The 19917-nt window shown below is 40.5% G+C and overlaps 1 protein-coding gene across 21 annotated transcripts in view; it reads left to right on the top strand.

The window, feature by feature from the left end:
- Nucleotides 1-116: 116 nt before the first annotated feature.
- The window catches only part of SECISBP2 (SECIS binding protein 2), a 36864-nt gene continuing 17063 nt past the window's right edge, over nt 117-19917 (top strand). For 2 of the 21 annotated variants that reach the window (XM_086414498.1, XM_086414495.1), the window contains exons 1-10: nt 117-252; nt 1255-1403; nt 6404-6653; nt 6864-6987; nt 8220-8449; nt 11599-11680; nt 13267-13434; nt 16095-16217; nt 17492-17581; nt 18870-19002. In XM_086414498.1, the coding sequence (XP_086270624.1) occupies nt 11648-11680; nt 13267-13434; nt 16095-16217; nt 17492-17581; nt 18870-19002 (547 nt within the window). In that variant the 5' untranslated portion in view covers nt 117-252; nt 1255-1403; nt 6404-6653; ... (1 more) ...; nt 8220-8449; nt 11599-11647. Of the gene's footprint in view, nt 253-1254; nt 1404-6403; nt 6654-6863; nt 6988-7833; nt 7965-8219; nt 8450-11598; nt 11681-13228; nt 13435-16094; nt 16218-17491; nt 17582-18869; nt 19003-19917 lie in introns of those variants that run through there. The other 19 variants (XM_086414484.1, XM_086414483.1, XM_086414488.1 and 16 more) reach the window with 13 other exon arrangements.

The following is a 19917-nucleotide window of genomic DNA, read 5'->3' as shown; positions in this document are numbered from 1 at the left end:
ACTACTCACCATGCCGGTACCTCGCGCAGGCGCAGAATTGCCGCCCCGCGCACTTCCGACCGGAAGTAAGGCGGGCCGAGGCGCGTTTTTGTGACGCACTTCCTGGCGTCCTCTCCGAAGGTGGAAAGGCGGGGAGGAGGACTGTCGCCCTTCGGTCCCGCCAGCCGACGGGGCGGCTATTGCCTCCCCGGCCGGACCTCTTCCCAGCCGCCCGCCATGGCATCGGAGGGGCGGCGGGAGCCCGCGGCCGAGGTGAGGATGGCGGCCCTGGGCCTCCCAGAGTGCTGGCCTTGCGCGGATGGGGTGGGAAGTGGATTAGCGTGGGCCGGAGGCTGGTTGGGGACAGGGCGGGGGATGTCGGGCCGGGCGGCCGCGACCCCTAGCCCTGGGCGCGTCCACACGGCCCGCGGTTAAACGAAATGAGGAAGGACTCCGTCAACGGGAAACTGCCACTAGTCCCGAGGCTGCGGAGGAGCTGCGCGACCGTGTATCCTTACCGCATTCGTGAGCAGGAACCACTTGTTTAAAGCTTGTGAATACGTTTTCTGAAGCGGAAGTCTCTGCTGGACTAGCTAAGAGTAACCTCTAGCAGGAGCCCTGACTATCGCAAAAACCGGCTTTCACAAGAATGAAAAAACATGATTATAAGTTGCTAGTGAAAGTATGTTTCTCAATACAGATCTAAAAACGGAAAGAAAAATCCAACCAACATTTTATATTCATATTTCAAGGGCTTGTGGCGATACAAAGATTTTCTGGCAAAACTTGCTTTTGGTTTTTAATAAGACAGCCTTTATTGGTTCGCTGAGTGAAAAGCAGCTGTTCTAAGTTCCTTGAGAAATTTAATAGAACCAATAAAGTCTAAGGAGCATGTGCGTTTTGAGTGCTACAGTTAAGTTTGATAGTTTGTTATCCTTTAACTCAGTCGAGAGGTAAACTACTGTATTCTACCTTAAAGATAAGGAAACGTCACTTGTAGTTCTAACTCTGCAGTCTGGGTTGACTTTTATTCCTACTTTAAATGGTTGTCCTTATTTTCTATTTTTAATATTTGATTGACTGGCTTTTCTAGTGAAAAAGGGTTTGGGAAGAAATTGCTAACAAATTCTTGTATTTGCTGGGCAGATATATTTGAACTGCAGCACTGGGATTAGCATTTCTGGGGCTTTGAGATGGGAGGGACTCTTTGTTGTTTTTTTCCCCACTTGGTTGATCTTAGAAAGTTTGTAACCATAACCCTCTTTTTCTCCTCAGGGCATCAAGTTGTCAGCAGATGTCAAACCATTTGTCCCCAAATTTGCTGGGCTCAATGTGGGATGGTCAGAGTCTTCAGAAGCGCGGGTTTTCCCTAGCTGTGCAGCCACCCCATACTATCCATGTGTCCAAGAACTAGCAGTGCCTGAGTAGGTATTCTTCCCAAAGTCTTGCCTTAACATGGGGACCTTATTGCTTGACTTTAATGGTAATTAGACTGGAAATATTCTGCAGCTATCACGTTAACGTTTTCAGAGCAACTGGAGAAGATGCTCCTCATCCAAGAAGGAAATGTACAGCACAACTTAACTGTGTAGCACACGAAAAACTGAAGATTCAGCTCTCCTTTTTTTCCTCCATATTCATTTGGTTATTTGGGGCAGAGAAAATATGGAGACTGCATTGCATTTATTAATGGGGAATGCAAGTCTGTTGTGCCTACAGTTTAAAACTGTATCATGTATTTATGGGTGATGAAATGGCAGGAACAAGTGGGTGAGAGCAAATGGGGCAAAGAAAAGCCCAAATAAATAAATAAACATGCTCCTCAGTTTTAGGGTGTAACATTGAAAAACGCTGCTCAGTGATGGAGGGGGGCTAGCAACCAGGGCTGCCTCTCTGTGCAGATAAAGTGTTTGGAAATTGCTGAGGTTTGCTTTTAACTGTTTTGCTTTATAACTGTCCTGTGGAGATGGATCCTACAAATTTTTGGTTATAAATTCTTACAGATTTGAGCTGAAAGAAGGCTTATTTTGTCCTTTAAATGTTGTTTTTCCTCCCCGGGATTTATTCTGTAGGTAGTTACAAAATGGTTTCCATTTATTAGCTGAAGGTAGAAAAATAAGTGTTAAGTCTTTCACATGATTGTGTGGATTATTTGTAGATTTATTTTTAAGGCATGAATCACCTTTATGCTTATGTGAAAATCCTTATCTTTATGTTTTGTTGTTTTGGGTCAGACTTGTTACCTATTCCCCCCATACCTGCATGGTGTACCTGAAAATAGTTTATACTTCATATAAATTCTAGAGCTGTGTTCACAAAAATAAAAGTTGGAATAAATAAGAAAATCATTGGATTGTCTGGTATGTTTAGGAAATAAGAAAAGTTATATTTTTTGACTAAAATTGAAGTCCTGACAGAATATGCTTGAAAGTGTTTGGTAGGAATGCCAAGTTTTCCATTGTAATTTCTTCCTTTGTAATAGGAAGGTTGACATGGGTCTCAGTTAAGTCATTTCCTACCTTGAGTGGGCTCACATGATAAAATACAAGCTGTATCTCAGTCTGTGATAAAAACTCTTAAGCCATCTGCTGGGTAAAATTCTAGTGACCTAAAATAAAGGTGGAAAACAGTCATACAGCTAAAGCAGCATTCCAGCTATAACACGTTGAGACTAATCAGAGGCTTAAGGATGCTTGATGCTAAATTTTAAAATTATGCTTTTTTAACCCCTTATTCCCTTATAGCTTTGATTTTTTTTTTTTTTTTTTTTAATATTTATAACCACTGAAAAGGTTGACTGACCATATTCCTGCCTGACAAGAAAACGATTTAAGGACAATGGAGTCATGAAACCAAAGAGCAAGCTTAGAAAGAATGAGAGCCTTTAAAGTGGGGATGAAGTGGTGAGACTTTACACAGTGAAGAAGTGATTATCTAGTTAATTCTAATATAAGTTAAGAGTTGTTTTACTATAATCAGATTTTGTTTAAATGGAGATCTCTTGCTGCCTTGAAAAAAGGACTGAAATTTTCTATAACAAACATGTCCTCTTTTCTACTTCTTCCGCTATGGCAACCTAGTTCTCTGTGTCCTTAAAGGAAGGAGTGACCTTTTGCTGAATGTCCACCTCTAGTACTTCTAGCAGTGCATGCCAAAGGACTCATCTATTCATTTGGAGTTCATTAGCTAAAGGCTACTATATGGAAAAGCACTAGTTCCTAAGTGGGGGAAGGCCTGTCTCATGAACTATGGTGAAGATGAAAGAAAACACACTATCAGTCTCCTTCAAGTTTATGTTATAGGCAGGACAAATATCATTAGAAGTATCCTAGTATGTAGAATGGCCATGTTTGGGAAGTACTGAGTATTTACTGGTATAATGGACAAATAAAGGTTATGCAAACAAAGTAAGTTCTTTGTTGCCAGTCATCCTCCCCAGAAAATGATTTTGTTGATTGTCATAGTATGTGCTTTGTGACAAATCCTGTGTAACACAGGTGTGAGGAAGTGTGTGTTTTGTTTGGGAATTACTGAATACATTGATTTCATGCTTGCCAAAATCCATGAGTTTGGCAGGGAGATGTAGTGTTATTTCTACACAAGAAAAACTGAGGCTATAAATGTTTGTCCCAAATTTCTCAAGGAGATAGCACCAGGATCAGAATTAGCATTCCGTCCTTCTGACCTGAGTTCAGCTGCTCTTGCTCTTGGTATCTTGTAGTATAATGTGAAAATTACAGTGCCAGTGGTTGCTTTTAGGTTAAAACTCTCATTTGTGAGAACTGGGGCTTCCCTGGCTCAGTGGTAAAGGATCTGCCTGTAATTCAGGAGACCTGGGTTCAATCCTTGGGTCAGGAAGATCCCCTGGAGAAGGGAATGGCAACCCACTCCAGTATTCTTGCCTGGAAAATCCCATGGACAGAGGAGCATGGTGGGCCCCATGGAGTCTCAAGAGTCGGACACGATTGAGCATCTAAGCATGCACATACGCTTTGTGAATTAGTGGTTCTCCACAGTGTGGCTCATGTCAAGTTGGTGGGTGGAGGAGTGACTGGATTCCTGACAGGTCAGAGGGGACCGGATGCAAGATATTTGGGAGACAGTAGAGAAGTAAGGTCCCATTGTTGAGGGGAGCCACTAGTCCACTGGCCTACATGGTACAGCTGAAAAGTTAGGTTTGTTGGATAGGAAATAGAGAACTTTGGGAGTATTTTGGGTGGGATCATGATAATCACACCTGGTTTCTGGCTCAGCTTTTAAGGAAACGGGCTTGAAGGTTTTGATTGGGTTGGTGGTGGTGGTGGTTTAGTTGCTGAGTCATGTCCAACTCTTGCGACCCCATGAACTGTGGCCTGCCAGGCTCCTTTCTCCATGGGATTCTCCAGGCAAGAATACTGGAGTGGGTTGCCATTCCCTTCTCTACTAAACAGGGCTTAATGGCATCGACCTCACTGGGCTGTGAAGGGGCTCAAGGGAGACAAAGACTCCTAAAGTTCTCAACACAAGGCTTGGTACCCAGGAAGTTTTCCACACACAGTAAGTTCACTGTGAGCAATGATCAGGAACACTCCTGGGGGCCTGCAGTATTCCGATTGAGTTAGGCACTGGAAATAGAGAACAAAATACAGGGAGACTTTTCTGCAGTAGAAAAGTGTTCTTACGGGTTTTGGTGGGAAAGATCGTAGCTAGTTCCAGTTGGAAAGATTGGGGATCGTTTGTGAGAGCGTAAGTTGGCAGCGGGGCTGGTTTGGGGATCGTATGTTTTGGATCTGTGTGTGCTGGGTGGGTGAAAATGACCTGTAAATTGGAGATAGAGGCCTAGAGGTGATAAAAGTGCTGGAAGGCGAGTAGGTTGAAGTGAAGTCCTGAGCAAAAGGAGAGGTTCTGGCTCAGAGTGAGTCTGACAGGTGAAATGGGGAGAGTGTAGTGGGAACCATGCCACGGAGGAACCTTTGGAAGATGAGTGAGAGCAAGGAGAGGGCAGAGGTTGTCAAGTCCAGGCTAGTGGAGCTTTTCAGGTGGTGTGATAGAAGTAGATACCATGTAGTAGAGGTTAATGAGATTGACAGGAAGGAGGTCGTAGGAGACTTGGCAGCTGTCAGTGTGTTACAGGTCTAGCCTGTTTATAGTGACTCCTTTCCTTCATTGCAGACTCTTACTTGTAGCAGAGTAGAAATACAAATTCTACTAGTTGGTGCCTATGCTTGTATCTCCTGACATTCGAACAATTGGAAGATCATATGGGGTGTCTTATCCTTAGCTTGGGAGAAGGCAATGGCACCCCACTCCAGTACTCTTGCCTGGAAAATCCCATGGACGGAGGAGCCTGGAAAGCTGCAGTCCATGGGTTCGCTGAAGGTCGGACACGACTGAGCTGCTTCACTTTCACTTTTCACTTTCATGCATTGGAAAAGGAAATGGCAACCCACTCCAGTGTTCTTGCCTAGAGAATCCCAGGGACGGGGGAGCCTGGTGGGCTGCCATCTATGGGGTTGCACAGAGTCGGACACGACTGAAGCGACTTAGCAGCATCCTTAGCTTTGACTCTTCCTGCCTTTCAGTGGACCCTACACTTCAGGATTTCACTGATTTGCTACAAATAATTCAAAGCCTTCGAAAGTCATGGAAACACCTGCTGGTGCTTATTTGTGGGAACGAGAATACTGTGATTTGCATTAAGTCAGTTGCTTAGCATTTATCATTGTATCAACCTTTGTTGCAAAATGGTTGAAACCTCTGGCCTTATACTAAATTTGCCACACAAAAAAATCAGTGTTAAATTATAGTTCACTCCAGCCTTGCGACTTGAGCAAGTTGAGGCAGTGGCAGTGTTCACAGACAGTTCCATCTTATTAGCAGGACATGTAGTTCCTGGACCACGTTGTGCACAGTGTTCCCAGCCCCCTGAGTCAGTAGAGCACAGGATATGGCAGTGGGCTTGGAACAGGAAAGGGGCTGGGCAGGCTGTCTGCGGGTGCCCAGAGGCCTCAGGGAGCAGGCCCCTGGAGGTTGTCAGGGTGGAATTTGGATGGGCAGTGGGGGCTCTATAAAAGCTCCCTCTGCCAAGAGAGTGGTCTGGATGGCTTAAATTTTGGTCAGGGTTGCTGGAGTGAGGCATTTCCGAATATTTTGACAGTATGAGAGTGGAAAGCTGCTAGAGCATCCTTGGGCTTTTCTAATATTCCTTGTAATAGGGTCCTGTTATGGAGGTTTCAGCTGCGTAATGAAAAAAATGGAACTAGTCAGCATCTTTGTTTGCAGGTTAAGAAGTGCTCAGAGGTTTTATTTGGTTTTTAATTAGAGGTATTTCAGTGCTAGAATGAATGACCTCAAAAATAGTATTTAAATTTTGTTTATTATAAAATATTAAGCTTCTTGGTTTGTGGTATGAAATCTGCAACTAAAATTTACCCTTTTTATTTAGACAGAAACTCTATACCGATGATATGGCTTTTGGAGCTTCAACTTTTCCATCTCAGTATTTCTCTGCTGAGATCCCTCTTCATCCATATGCCTACTCTCCCTACACCCTTCAGTCACCACAAAATGTTTGCCCAGTGCCCGGCTCCCCATATGATGACAACCAGCCCAGTTGTTTTGGAGGTTTTCAAAGACTGAAGCCACGAAGTGAGCACACGTGCCCTCTCTCACAAGACACAAAAGCTGTGTTTAAGGTCTGTAAATGTCTTGGTGTTGTTGGCCACTTTAGCATTTAAAACATAAAGAACAGGCCAGTTCTTGCATGTTATTTAAGGTATTTAAAATTTCATATGGTTTAACCTTTTTAAAAAATGATTGAGTTGTAATTATGAATTTGTGGATTCAAACCTTTATTTTATAGTGATTGTGTTCTTAAAAATGTTATTTTTTAATGTTTCCTGCAGAAGAAAACCTATGATGAACAGAAGTTTGACAGTAAGAAAACTGATGGACCTGTATCATCAGATTTAAAATCAGTCAAAGATTCACCTCGTGTGTCCATTCATGCTGAGAATAGTTTGAAATCAGGTAAAAATAACATGCTCTGTGTATTATATTATTCTACCCTGTCTACTCCCAGAAACATTTCTGTTCTTTAAACTGTTTTTGTGGGCTTATTCATCATGAAAAACTGAGGCAATCAAGTTTCCTGTGGGATCCTGAAGTTTATCCAAAGATGGTATTACACTGTCTTATGCAAGAACTTCTGTAAAATCACATAGCAAGTAGGTGACAATCAACCACCTCAAAATACTTGTTAAATAGTGAATTACAGCCATATCCTTGTACTGTATTTGATCATGTTGATCCCTAAAATAACTTCTCTGGTTTTCTATTGGAACACTTTTCAGTAGGGGAGAGAGTTGACTACAGTTTAAATCCCATCCTGAACAATACCAAACCCAGGGCAAGATGGTTATTCAAAGGACATGTCTGTTCTGGGCTTAAGAACTGCTGTTCCAGTCTCTGGTTGAAAGTTAGTGATTATACATGATACCTTGGTTTTTTTTTCCTGTAAATTATTTACTATTGCACCTTGATCACAGCCATCATCTATTTATGTAATAACTTAAAACCTCTGTAATAGTGTACTTACTGGAAATGGTTTGTCATTTATTTACATGTGTAATTTACTGTTATTTGATACATAACATTTTCTCTTTGTGTTGATGTCATTTATAAATCCTCTGGTATATGGTAATGTGAAAGAAGAGTTGAACAGTTAACTGGAATAACTCTAGCCTTATAATTAAACAATTTTTAAAATGCTGGGGCTTTATGGAATTGTAACCTATGGCATCATTCATTTGCATTTGAAGGAGAAAGGTGGGAGAGGTTATAAGTTTAATTCTATTAATACTTGTTTTCCTCTAGTTCGTTCCAGCAAACTAAAATATGGAAAATTTATTATTTAAAGGAAATTCGCAAGAGTCCCCTTAATCTCACAAAACTCTAAAGTGTGTTTTGAGAATAATTGAAATGCCCAGCTGCACAATCAGGTTAAGGTAACTATTTCATCCAGTTGAGAATTACTCCTAAGATTTGCAGCATGTTGCTTTTTTCTGCTTGGTGACCCCCATGGTCATTTATGTTTTCCACTGTTTCAGAGGTTAACAACGCTACCAAAAATCAGGCTGTTTGGACAATAATATGTTGTTGCATCAGTAGCAATAGACTTTCTACACTGCAACTGAAGTGTGAATACAGGTCATCAAACAACCTCTGAATTTTTACCCTTACTTTTAATTCTGTAAATGCAGATGGTTATTATAAACGAACAGACAGGAAATCCAGAATCATTGAAAAGAGTGGATCTGCCTCCAAACCTGAGTTTGGATTTACCAGGTTGGATTTTCCTGAACTGCAGAGTCCAGAAAACAGTGAGATACCAAAGATACAAAAGCAGCCCGAGTGGGGGCCTTTACGCTCCACCTCTACTGACATTTCTCTTCTCAGAGAAATGGGGACACCCTCTGCAGTATTATCAGAGGTGAGTGCAGCCTCCTGCTCTTTGTTCCCCTTTCTTCTTTTCTCCTCAGTGATGGACAGTTACGCAGGGACATCACCTGAAACACTGCATACACTTCACATCGTGGGGTGGCAGGGGCCTCCTAAGTGCACTTAGGTGACTCTCTGTGTTGTTGGAGCTGTTTATGGCCAGGCTGTAGCACCTGGTGTTGCTCTTTCCAGAGAATCACTTAGCAAGTGTCTTCATCTCTGGTGGCTAGAAAGCATTGCCATGCCTCAGGAGGGGAAGATTCTGTCGTTGGTTCAACTGAATTCCATAGCCCATTGTGAAAATGTTGTTTCTACCATTGTATTATGATAACACTTTGCAGTACAGAGAAACGAATTTTTTTTTAATTAAATAGTAATGTTAGAACTGTACAGTGTAACTTCTAATTTTCCCAGGCAGTTTTATCTGCACCTCTGTCCTGTCAATGATACAGAAAATCTCACTGCAGTGTTAAATTGCACTGTATTCAGTATTTGATCTCAAGTTTTAGTCCATCAAATTGAAGCATTTTACTGTCACACAGATTTTGAGATTTCCAGGAAAAAATTTTGTTGGATTCTAGTTGCTAAAATGGCTTTTGACAAATTGAGGCCCATCCCTGTGTAGAGGCAAGGAGAAAGAAGAAACAATGAGGAAAACAGAGCTTCCCAGTTCGTATACCTTTTGAATGGAGAAAGAATTTACATTTCCTGTCCTAGTGCTTCTTTTGGGTGCCTGGATACTGAAGCCTCTGAAGACTTGGTGGTAGTGGCTTATATAATGTGCTGAAAATAAGTCATCCCCAACATGTTGACCCTTAGGCTGTCCCACCTGGTGTTTTCCTTTTACATGGTGGCGATAAGTAAGGCTGATTGACTGATACAGAAAAATCACAGTTTCATGTAGCAGTTGTGTGACTGTGTTTTGGGCCCTGGCTGGGTGTGTGGAATAGCTGAGTAGTTGAGGAGCTCCATGCCTTCGTCGTGGGTGGTCAGTGGATAATTCCAAGCCTGTGAGCTCTCACGAAAGTACAGGGTACATAGGGTCCAGGGTGGCTGGGGCGTGACTGACGCTTAGGTCACGCTCACTTGCTGTGTGTACTCCGCATGTGGACGAGTAGGACACCTCATGCTGTGTGGGGAGGTTTACACACTCAGTGCCTTATGTATTCACACTCTTGAATTATATGTGGAGTTGTTTTGTTTTGTTTTTCCTCAACTTTGCCATAAAAAGAAACTTTTTTTCCTTCATGGTGTTAGTAACCTGACACCAGAAAAATATTAAGAAAAAACAAACTGTCTAAAGTTGTACAGCCAAGAGCAAACCATGTTTGGCACTTAGTCTTTTTTTAATGTTACATTGTTGGAATTGAGGGGCATTCCCTTCAATTAAGAATACATATGTACAAGTTTGTGTTTGAATTTTTTAAAACCTTTATGGTAATCTTCCCATGTCATTAAATAGTTTTTGGACATATAACTTACATTGAATCTTTGATATTAATACATGTAATTTACTTAATCATTCTTGAATAGGTAAGCCATTTCTAGTGTTTGATTGACTTTGGTGAGCATAAAAGTTAAGTTTACTCAAAGAACAGGCTGCATTTTAATCATTTATTTTCTCATTTGATGGATTTTTTACTTGATTACTTAACATGTTTATATACTGTGTCTATCTGGAATCCCTTAGAGAACACAGCAGCCTACAGATGGGGCCAGAAGAGAATGTTTCTCAGAGTGTAGCCACTTGCACAGAGCTATGCTGATGCCACATCACCTCCTCCAGAACTAGCCCAGTGTTTTGGAAGCTGAGAAAAGTGCCAGTAGAAAGGGGAATGGCATCTTTCTCTTTGCCTAACTCCATACCTCCCCATGCCTTTGGAGTTTCCAGAAATGCTTCATTTGAAAGTAAAAATTTACTTCCCGAGTGGCCTTTGTCTTGCATTTATTTGAGGCAACGTGCTGAAATTATCGAGATCCTATTTAGAGGTGGGGCCTCAGGCCCCCAGCAGATTGAAGCAAACAGCTCCACACTCCCTCGAAGGGGCAAGCGCTCTAGGCGACACCTCCTGCAAGATTTGTATGGGGTGTCAGGCAGTGATTTGGAATTCGCAGGTTAGCAAGTGATACCTGCCGACTCAGGAACCCATGCTTGCTCTCTGGAGGGAAGTGTGTCCTTGCCTGGGGAAGTCCTGGGGCAAGAGGGCCCAGGGCTATGTAGGCATTTCCAGGCTCTTAGTGAGCTCTGCTGTGGGGCCAGGAATCAGCAGATGTCCCTTGGAGGATTTTACTGTATTTTTGTTTTTAATGAAAATGGTGGCTTTCTGCCCTAGTTATGGAGCATGTTCTTTCCATGGTTCTGAAGCAGCTCTTTGAGGTTGCCAGGTTTCTACTAGGTAGAGGAGTGGCACAAGGCGTATTCAGCAGTCAGCAGTTTTAGCTGCTGCACAATTGTTTTTTTTTTTTTTTGACTAAGCTTAGATGAAATGGTAAAATGGGTGAATTTTTGAAGCATATGAACTTCAGAATTGATTTTAAAGCCACTTAGTTTATCATTTTCCTTTCACCTTGGGTGCTGCTGGTCACTTTGAGGTCTCTCTTAATGTACTGTCTTGTCCCCAAGTGTCATTCGGTTCCTCTTGTTCCATGCATGATGGAGCCTTCTGTCTATAAAAGAAAGTACACATTAGAAGACTTGTATTTGTTTTTGTGGACATTTTCAGGGATTTTTTTTTGAGCTTTGGTGTGGGGGTGTGATGAAAACAGCTTTTCCTTTCACAGCAGGCACTTTGGCTTTTAAGAATCTTTGCTGACTTGGAAATTATTAAGTTAACCTGATACTGTGTGTGGTGTGATCCCATTATTGAGATCCATTTAAAATGATACACAGATGTTTATCTCCGAAGCGACGAAACGCTAAGATGCTAGTAGCTAAGCTGTAGATGGGTGGTTTTTCCTCTGGGGAATGAGATTTGGCAAAAGAAAGTAATTTAACTTTGCACGTTATGTACTTACATGTTTGGAATTTTTAATTAGCCTATATTTTGCAGATTTTAAGAATGGTGAAGGAGGCTATATGTTTTTAAAATAATGATTATTTTTAGTTTGAACTAGTAAGAAAACAACTGGTTTGCTTTTTAGGGTGAAATAGTGGTGAAAAATAATAATCGGACTGAGTCTGTAACCGATAATGCTGTTACCAGTCCCTCTTCATGTACGAGAGGTAAGAGTGGCTACCAAATACTATTTTAGAAAAATCAGTTGTCTATTCTCTTAGTTTATTTTCAGGCTAGTGCTGTTGAAATGTTTCTGTTTTAAGGCCTTCTTTGAGGAAAGGAGTTGATGGGTTGTTGATAAACTGGCATCGTTAGAAGATTGAAGTGAAGTGGGTAAGATCCCACTTCCTTGCCCAAGGAATGTAAACTACATACAAGTAAGGTGTTCTCCGTGAAATGTTCGTCAGGCTGAGAGAGACATTTTATGAACTCAGGAATGACCACTTTCTTATACCAGTAGTTCTCACAGTTTTTGGTCTCAGGACCCCTTAATACCCTTTGAAACCCCGAAGAGTGTCTGTTTATTTGGATAATTGTCAATGTTTGTAATATCTGAGGGTTAAAATTGAGAAATACTAAAATACTTACTAATTTACTTAAAAGTAACAATAAACTTATTACAGGTTAACATCGCACATTTTAATTTAAAAAGGTAGCCATTTCCCAAAGTTAAAGTCAGGAGAGGAGAGCAGCCTTTACATTTTAGCAACTCTTAACACCCAGCTCAGGAGATCTGCTTTGGCATTCAGCTGTTTCACTGTTCTCTGTCATACTGTCCTAAACCCCACTGTACTATACCTCTCTGAGCAAGAGAGTAGGGAAGGCAGATGACACAGTCCTGTTATCAGGAAAACAGTTTTGGCTGTGGATCCCTGAAAGTGTCCTGGGAGTCTCAGAACTTTGAGAACTGCTGGTCTGTCCTAGCCTGGTGCAGAAGTGAGATATTCAGAATGAGTTCAGTAGATTCTGCTTTTGAAATTTTTGTGGGTAATTTGTCCTAACAGAAGATCTTTTTACACAATTATTCTTGATTTATGCACAGCTGTATTTCCTATGGTGTTAGCATGTTTGGTACATATGTGATTCAATACAAGATCCTCACTTCAACAGCTGCTGTGAAGATGTGTAGCTGTATGGTGACAAGAGCAGTTTCTCCACTGTGGGGTGGCCACAGGCTGCTGACGTGACCTGCCTGTGTCCTGATGGATGTCCTTTTGTTTTGTCTGTGTATAGAGTTTCATGGGCACCTAAGGAGTAGTGTTGCTGTACTTATGCCTGTGTTCTAAAAAGAAATAAATTACCAGTTACTTTGGTAGCTGAAGTCTAGTGATCTTTGACTTCTGATGTTTAAAAGTACACATCAAGGTTAGTAGGGCCACAGTCTGATCTTCAGCTCATTATTTCTGTGTGTTTGCCATGTGGATGTATTGTGGATTATTATTTTTTAATGGAAACTATTATTTGTTTACTGCCCGCACCCCCAGGTTAAAAAGAGCAGATCCTAGGATAGTCAGTCCCCCTTTCAAGTTAATTCACCCTGCATGTTCCAAGAAGAAAAGCAAATTTAATGGAAACTGTAGTTTGCTAGAGTGTTCTGAACAGTACCTTAGTTTAACTATGCTCTTGAGTACTTCATGTAATGCATGCTTGGAATTTCTAAGGAATTTCCTTTTTACTGTTGGGATTGTTCAACAATTTTGGTTATCTTTGAGCAGAATTATCTTGGACACCAATGGGTTATGTTGTTCGGCAGACATTATCTACAGAACTGTCACCAGCCCCTAAAAATGTTACTTCCATGATAAACCTAAAGATGGTTGCTTCACCAGCAGATCCTAAAAATGATAGTATATCATCTTCTGAAGTTTTATCTTTGGAGCCTTCCTACAAAGAGAAACACGTTGTCCATCTTACTGAAAAGGTATGCGTCACACTTTGTTCATGTTGCTCTCCTGTGCCACTGGATACTCTTTCTCAAAGCCTCACTGAAGGTGTTTCATTTGGTACTGTAGGCACTAATCTGAGTTGGTTGTACTTGAGGTCTTATTGTTTTTTCAAGAGGGACACAAGTATTTGACGGGCACAAGTGCTCCCTTTCAAAAATGAGTGAGGATGTGTGTTTTAGACCTGTGGTCTTAAAATGTCAGTGACTATTTTGAATTCTTTAAAAGAGAGATGCTGGAAGAAACTTATGCTCTGGTATTTAAAATACTGCAGTCTTTTGTCTGTTGAAGTTACATTGCTACAAGTACTGATAGCAAAATAATTGTATGCCCCATTTTGCTATTATCTAGTATGCTAATTGATTCTTGGTTACTTGCAGCCTACTTACTGTAAGATAGCATTTCAGAATTCAGTTTTTCCTTTCAGTTCAAATAATTTTAAGCTGTTATTTTTCAATCTCTAGATTTGTTTCTTGAAGAGTGTTTTGTAGGGGAGGCTAGATTTTGTTCTTGATTTTCTTTCTATACTGATACATTATTTTAGATTGAAATATGGGGTAGTATTTGTTTTGTACTGGTTTCCTATCATTTTGAGTATTGGGATACTTTTCAGTATCCAGAGTGTCTTAGACCACCCCACACAAAAAAGAACTGTGTGTTTATACTTGGTTGATTCAGGGAATCTGCGCTGGTGACAATTAATGGTGAAATTAGACCGATGTGCCTGTTCCCTGCAGCTTCATGCCCATACTTCAGGAACACAGGAGGTGGTGGTGAGACCCCCTCCAAGTAGACACAGACTGGCCAGCTCCAAGGCCCCATTGACTTCTGGGCACAGGTTACACAACAGGCCACCATGTTACCATCTAAACCAGCTTTTAACACTCTAAGAGTTAACAGATTTTGTTTTATTTTCCTAGCATCTTAAAAAAATTTTTTTTAATTTCTTTTTTTAAATTTTTTAAATTATGAAATTATGGTAACACATTTACAAGAGACTAGGAAAATACAGAACAAAGTTACATATAGTTCCCACTATAGATTACAATTGTTTAAGTAGATAAGATTTTTAGTTGAAGTTTCAGTATCAAACTTTCAGAAATTAATGGAATGAATGTACAGAGAAGTAAGAGACTATGCTAGACCTAAATAAAAATGATTTTTTAATTAAAGGTGTAAGAGAAGTTTATTGTTAAGAAGTTCCAAAATAAAGATTAGAAAATGAAGATCTCTGGTAATCTTATAACCCAGATCACTTTGCATTGTGGTCATAATGTTTTGGTTGTTTTTTCCCCTTCCCTCTAAAACTTTTCTGTGTTGTGAGTTTTTATTACTGAAAAAGCACATGTAATATTACTAAAATCTAATTATGGAAAAGGTCCTTGTCCTATAGGCCTTTGGTCCTCACCCCTCCAAGAGCCTTTATTAACAGCCTGCTGTCGGTTCCACCTTTTGTTGTGTTGTGCTCAGTCTCTCAGTCACGTCTGATTCTTCACGACCCCACAGACTGTAGCCCACGGTGCTCCTCTGTCCATGGGATTTTCCCAACAAGATTACTGGAGTGGGTAGCCATTTCCTCCTCTGGGGAATCTTCCTAATCCGGGGATTGAACCTACATCTCCTGCAATGCATGCAGATTCTTTACTGCTGAGTCACCTGGGCAACCGTCTGTTCCACCTTAGGGCTCCTGAAAACATAAATACATAAAGAAGTTTATTTGGTATAATTTTTTTTCTTTTTTAAGAACAGAAATGGGATAATTTTATACGTATTACATATGAAAGTTGCCTTTTTCACTTAACAGGCTACCATGGATGGCCCCTCTGGGTTAGTAGATAAATATTCTTTTTAATAGCCATTGAGACTTTTTACCTCTGAAGGGTGAGGTCTCATTGGGGCAAAGCAGGGTCTCAGACATTAAAAATGTTTCATCTTCTTAGAGCCGCCATGCTATTGGAGAGAGACTAGCCGTCTGCAGACCAAGACAGAGTTTGTCAGATGGGATTATTGCTCCAAAGAGGATGGAGAGTGAGAGGTTAGGTAGAGGTGGGATGACTCTTGAGCTAAAATGAGGAAGTAAATGGTAGTCTGGATCCAGCTATGTGAGTGTTAAGTGCAAAGGGCCTGAAGCTAAAGCGTACTTGACCTGACTGAGGAAAGGCCAGGGGGCTGAGTGGAGAGTGAAGGTGGTGAGGTCAAATTCTGCAGGTCTGGGATGAGCCCAGATAGAGTCTGATTCGCAGGCTGCATTGGTGATCCTGAGGTACAGTCAGGTTTAGGAGCCATTGGGCTGTCGTGATGGAAGTGGCGCACCTGGACTTAGGAAAGGACTTCAGGTGGACATCAGTGGGGTCATTACCATGGCCTCCTCAAGCTGCAAACTTGGGTCCAGATCCACCTGTTTCAATGCAGTTGGATGTGGCATCTGCTTTAATGGATTTTTTCCTTCAGAATCATTTTACCAAATGCTGGCTCTTTGGAAAATAGGGAGTAAGTCTGAGTAAAGTCGCCATGTGGTTGTACAACTTGGTATCGTAATTTTATTCTGATGCATGGAATTAAAATGTTTACTGAATGCGCTAAAAACCATAATTTTTGCTTTTTTGTTTGTTTGTTCTTGTTTTGTTGTTGTTGTTAGTCCAAAGCATCACAAGGTGGCAATCCTGAGCAAAATGAAGCCTCAAGAAAGAATAAGAAAAAGAAAGAAAAGTCTAAATCAAAATATGAAGTCCTGACAGTTCAAGAGCCACCAAGGATTGAAGTACATTTATATTTATTACTCACATTGTATGATATAATAAATGGGTCTTCCTTAATAGAAATACAGGTTCATACTGGTTGCCCAAGTAAAAAAAGTCTCTAACATTTTTAAAAATAATTGTTTTCCTAGTGCTAAAAAAAATAGATATCACCCACTTTCTTCACTCCTTCAATCTGGTGTCTCAAGCACAGTGCCCATCTCATAGCAGGCACTCAGTAAATATCTGAAAAGAGTGAATGAATGGTCTAGAGACAAAACTGCTTGTATTGAAAATTAGTGGTGTATATGCCATACTACTAATATATACCATACCCCTCAGTGTCTTCTGACCTGTTTTTCCTTTGCTTTGGCATGCTTTGCTTCTGCAGGGCCTCCTTTTCTATCTAGATGTCTTGCTATAACGTGCTCCACTATAGAGAGAAACTTACAGTACCATAAATCTGTTGTGGGCCCTGGTCAAGAAGAGAATATCACGAGCTTCCAAAAGTGTGCTTTAAATTGTCATCCTGTGATACTCCAAGAATGTCCTTGTTCTCCAAGGAGCCATCCTGGATTCTGATTATGTTTCTCCTGGGTCAGGAATTACCAGACTCAGCAGCCTGGTGCTGACAGGAAGGGTCTTAGCAGTGCTCTCCAGGCCACCAACTTAGGGTCAAGCCCAAGGTGTTCCCATAAACTTGAGGGGCTCCCAGGGCTTTTGAAACATTTCCTTGAGAATAATGGGATTGCCTGTTTGAAAACCTGCGACTGCATTAGAGCATTATTGTTTGGGCCAACAAATAATTCATGTTTCCGTCCCTCATTTTTCACATAATTTCTCCAGGGTGCCTAAAATATTGACAAAAGTACGTAAAACATTTTTAAATGATTTAAATATTGTTTAGAGACTTGTTTATTTTTTCTAGCCTAGGATCAGCACACAGGACAGGATGCTTAAATCTCCTGTGTCCAAGTTGATGGTTTCCCCAAAGAAAACATAGTTGAAGGATGGTGCTTGAATACTCTTGTGTCAGGATGGTTAGAGGCAGTTCGTAGACTGCTTGGTGAACCCATCCTTGAGGCCCTGCACTCTTTGGGGGCAGGGGCATTCAAACTGCAGTCTTTAAGTTTGTTCTAAAAGTGAAATAAATTAGTTTTTTTTTTTTTAATAATACCTTTGAGCACTTCTATAGGAGATTTTTATGGAAAGAAAATACAAGCGAAGAAAAGACTGTAGTTGGGCTTATTTGATTCTTGTGATATGTGAAGAGCTAAAGGGTATGTGGTTTACTTAGGATGCCGAGGAATTTCCCAATCTGGCAGTTGCATCTGAAAGAAGAGACAGAGTAGAGTCACCGAAATTTCAGTCTAAACAGCAGCCACAGGTAATTTTTAGATTGAAACCACAATTGCTTTAGGCTTAACTTTTCTTGCTAAACTAAAACTCTAAAGAAAGCCTCCTTTCCAGACTTCTTCCTTTATGGGCACAGGTGGTTTTGTTTTGATTCATTTCTTCATTGGGGAGCCATATCCAGTGTATTGAAACAAATTTGCTCTTAAGCCAGAACTGCTTTGTCACTTTCGAAATTAGATGATTGGTAACTGCTACTGCTATATCAGAAAGGAGGGGAACACATACTGCTTGTCTAAGTTTGATTTGAAGAAAAAACATTAACTTAGTGTATTCAGGAAATAGAAGACTCCTTTTGTGAGGCAGTTATATCTGACAGAAGCATAGTCAAGTAGTCAGGATCAGAGAAAGAGATGAATCTCCGTGTACCTCAGCCCCACTGTGAATTCAGGAATGAGTTTGTAGTTCATAATCTAGATGGGGAACTTGTGTACTTTGGGCATTTTCATTGTCCTTTTGCCTTTCAAAGTGGGGTGGTTATTTTCACATTTATGAAGAGTAAGATTCTTAACCCTGTAACTTTGCATTCCTGTGTTGTAATTTGGCCATCTTCCATCCCTGCAGAGGTCTCTAGGTGCCGGTGCTGTGCTTAGCATTCCCCTCTTGCTGTGAGTCCTCACCCAGTGTGACTTTGGCATTAGGGAAGAGAAGAGTGGCTGGAGGGCAGGAGTGGAGGCACTAAAGCACAGGAGACAACATGCCCATACAGCCTTTATATAGTCTCAAAACCCGTGTCACAACTATTTCAGAAATAACACTTATTTAGAGTATATCTGACTTTGTGCCTAAATTTAATACTTTGGACTGTGTACATTTTTTGCTGTGCCCCCATGATTTCATGATAGTTTTGCTCACTTAGGCAATTGGAGAGCAAAAGGTGCTAATAAGGTACTAACCAAAAGGTACTAACCAGCTAGCCTCACACAGACTTTGTAGCCAGGGACTTTATTCCAGCCTTTGTTCCTTATCTGTAGATGTATGCTGTTATTTATTCATAATGGAGATGCAAACAGAAATATCACTGGTTTAATTAAACCAGTGTTATGAAAGGAGAAGAAGGAAATAAGCAACCTCAATGGTAATATTGGCAGATAATTTGGAATTGATGGGTCTTTTCTTTAATTACTTTTAATGTCAAGATTTTTATAGTCTCTGTATCTGTCTTTTTTTATCCTTAATTACATGGCTTTTTGTTATAAAATGAAAAGTACAGTTTGTAAAATAAAGTATTATGAGTAAACTTCTGATTTTTAACTTTTTAGAATAATTTTAAAAGTAGTAGAAAGAAAAGCCAGATTCCAGTACAGTTGGATTTGGGAGGAATGCTAACCGCACTGGAAAAGAAGCAGCACTCCCCGAATGCAAAGCAGTCCTCCAAACCAGTGGTGTTCTCAGGTAAGAGAGCTTGTTCATTTCAGACAAATGATTGACGTCTTTTTCAGAAAACTATTTTGTGACAGTCTTCTCTTGTAATCAAAAGTTGAGCGAGTGAAAGTCGCTTAGTTGTGTTCAACTCTTTGCAGCCCCATGGACTATATAGCCTGCCAGGCTCCTCTGTCCGTGGAATTCTTCAGGCCAGAATACTGGAGTGGGTAGCTGTTGCCTTCTCCAGGGGATCTTCCCAACCCAGGGATCGAACCCAGGTCTCCCGCATTGCAGGTGGATTCTTTACCATCTGAGCCACCGGGGAAGCCCAATCAAAAGTTATTGATATATAATCAAAATAGTGTAGTGCTGGAATTAGGATAGATGTAGACCAGTGGAATAGAATTGAGAATCCAGAAATAAACACACATATCTGTGGCCAGTGAATTTTTGATTAGGAGTGTTGAGTTTATTAGAAGGACAAAGAACAATCACTTAAAAAATGGTACTGGGACAACTGTTTTAGCATTTCCCCATGCTAAAACAATAAAGTAGTAGTGTTAACCTCATACCATATACAAAAATTAACTCAAAATGGATCACATTTTAAATATGAGCTAAAACCTTGAAACTGTTAGAATAAATAAAACAGGATAAATCTTCATGACCTTGGATTAGATGATGAAGTTTCAGAAAGGACTCCAAAAGCACAAACAACAAAAGCAAAAATAGGTAAATTGGATTTCATACAAATTAAAAACTTGTGTACCAAATGATGTTATCAAGACAGTGAGTAAACAGCTTGCAGCATGGGAGAAAATAAAAATCATGTATTTTATAAGCATTTAATATACAAATATATAAGAATTCCTACAGTTCAGTAACTCTTATTACAAAATGGGCAAAGCTCTTGAAAGACGTTTCCCCATTAGAAGATATACATAT

The sequence above is a fragment of the Bos grunniens genome, chromosome 8 (genome assembly GCF_055505025.1).
Source record: "Bos grunniens cultivar Pamir isolate PY7600 chromosome 8, Bosgru_T2T1.0, whole genome shotgun sequence".
Taxonomy (NCBI): domain Eukaryota; kingdom Metazoa; phylum Chordata; class Mammalia; order Artiodactyla; family Bovidae; genus Bos; species Bos grunniens.
The sequence above is the reverse complement of the archived record's forward strand: the minus strand, read 5'-3'. Positions and strand labels throughout refer to the sequence as shown.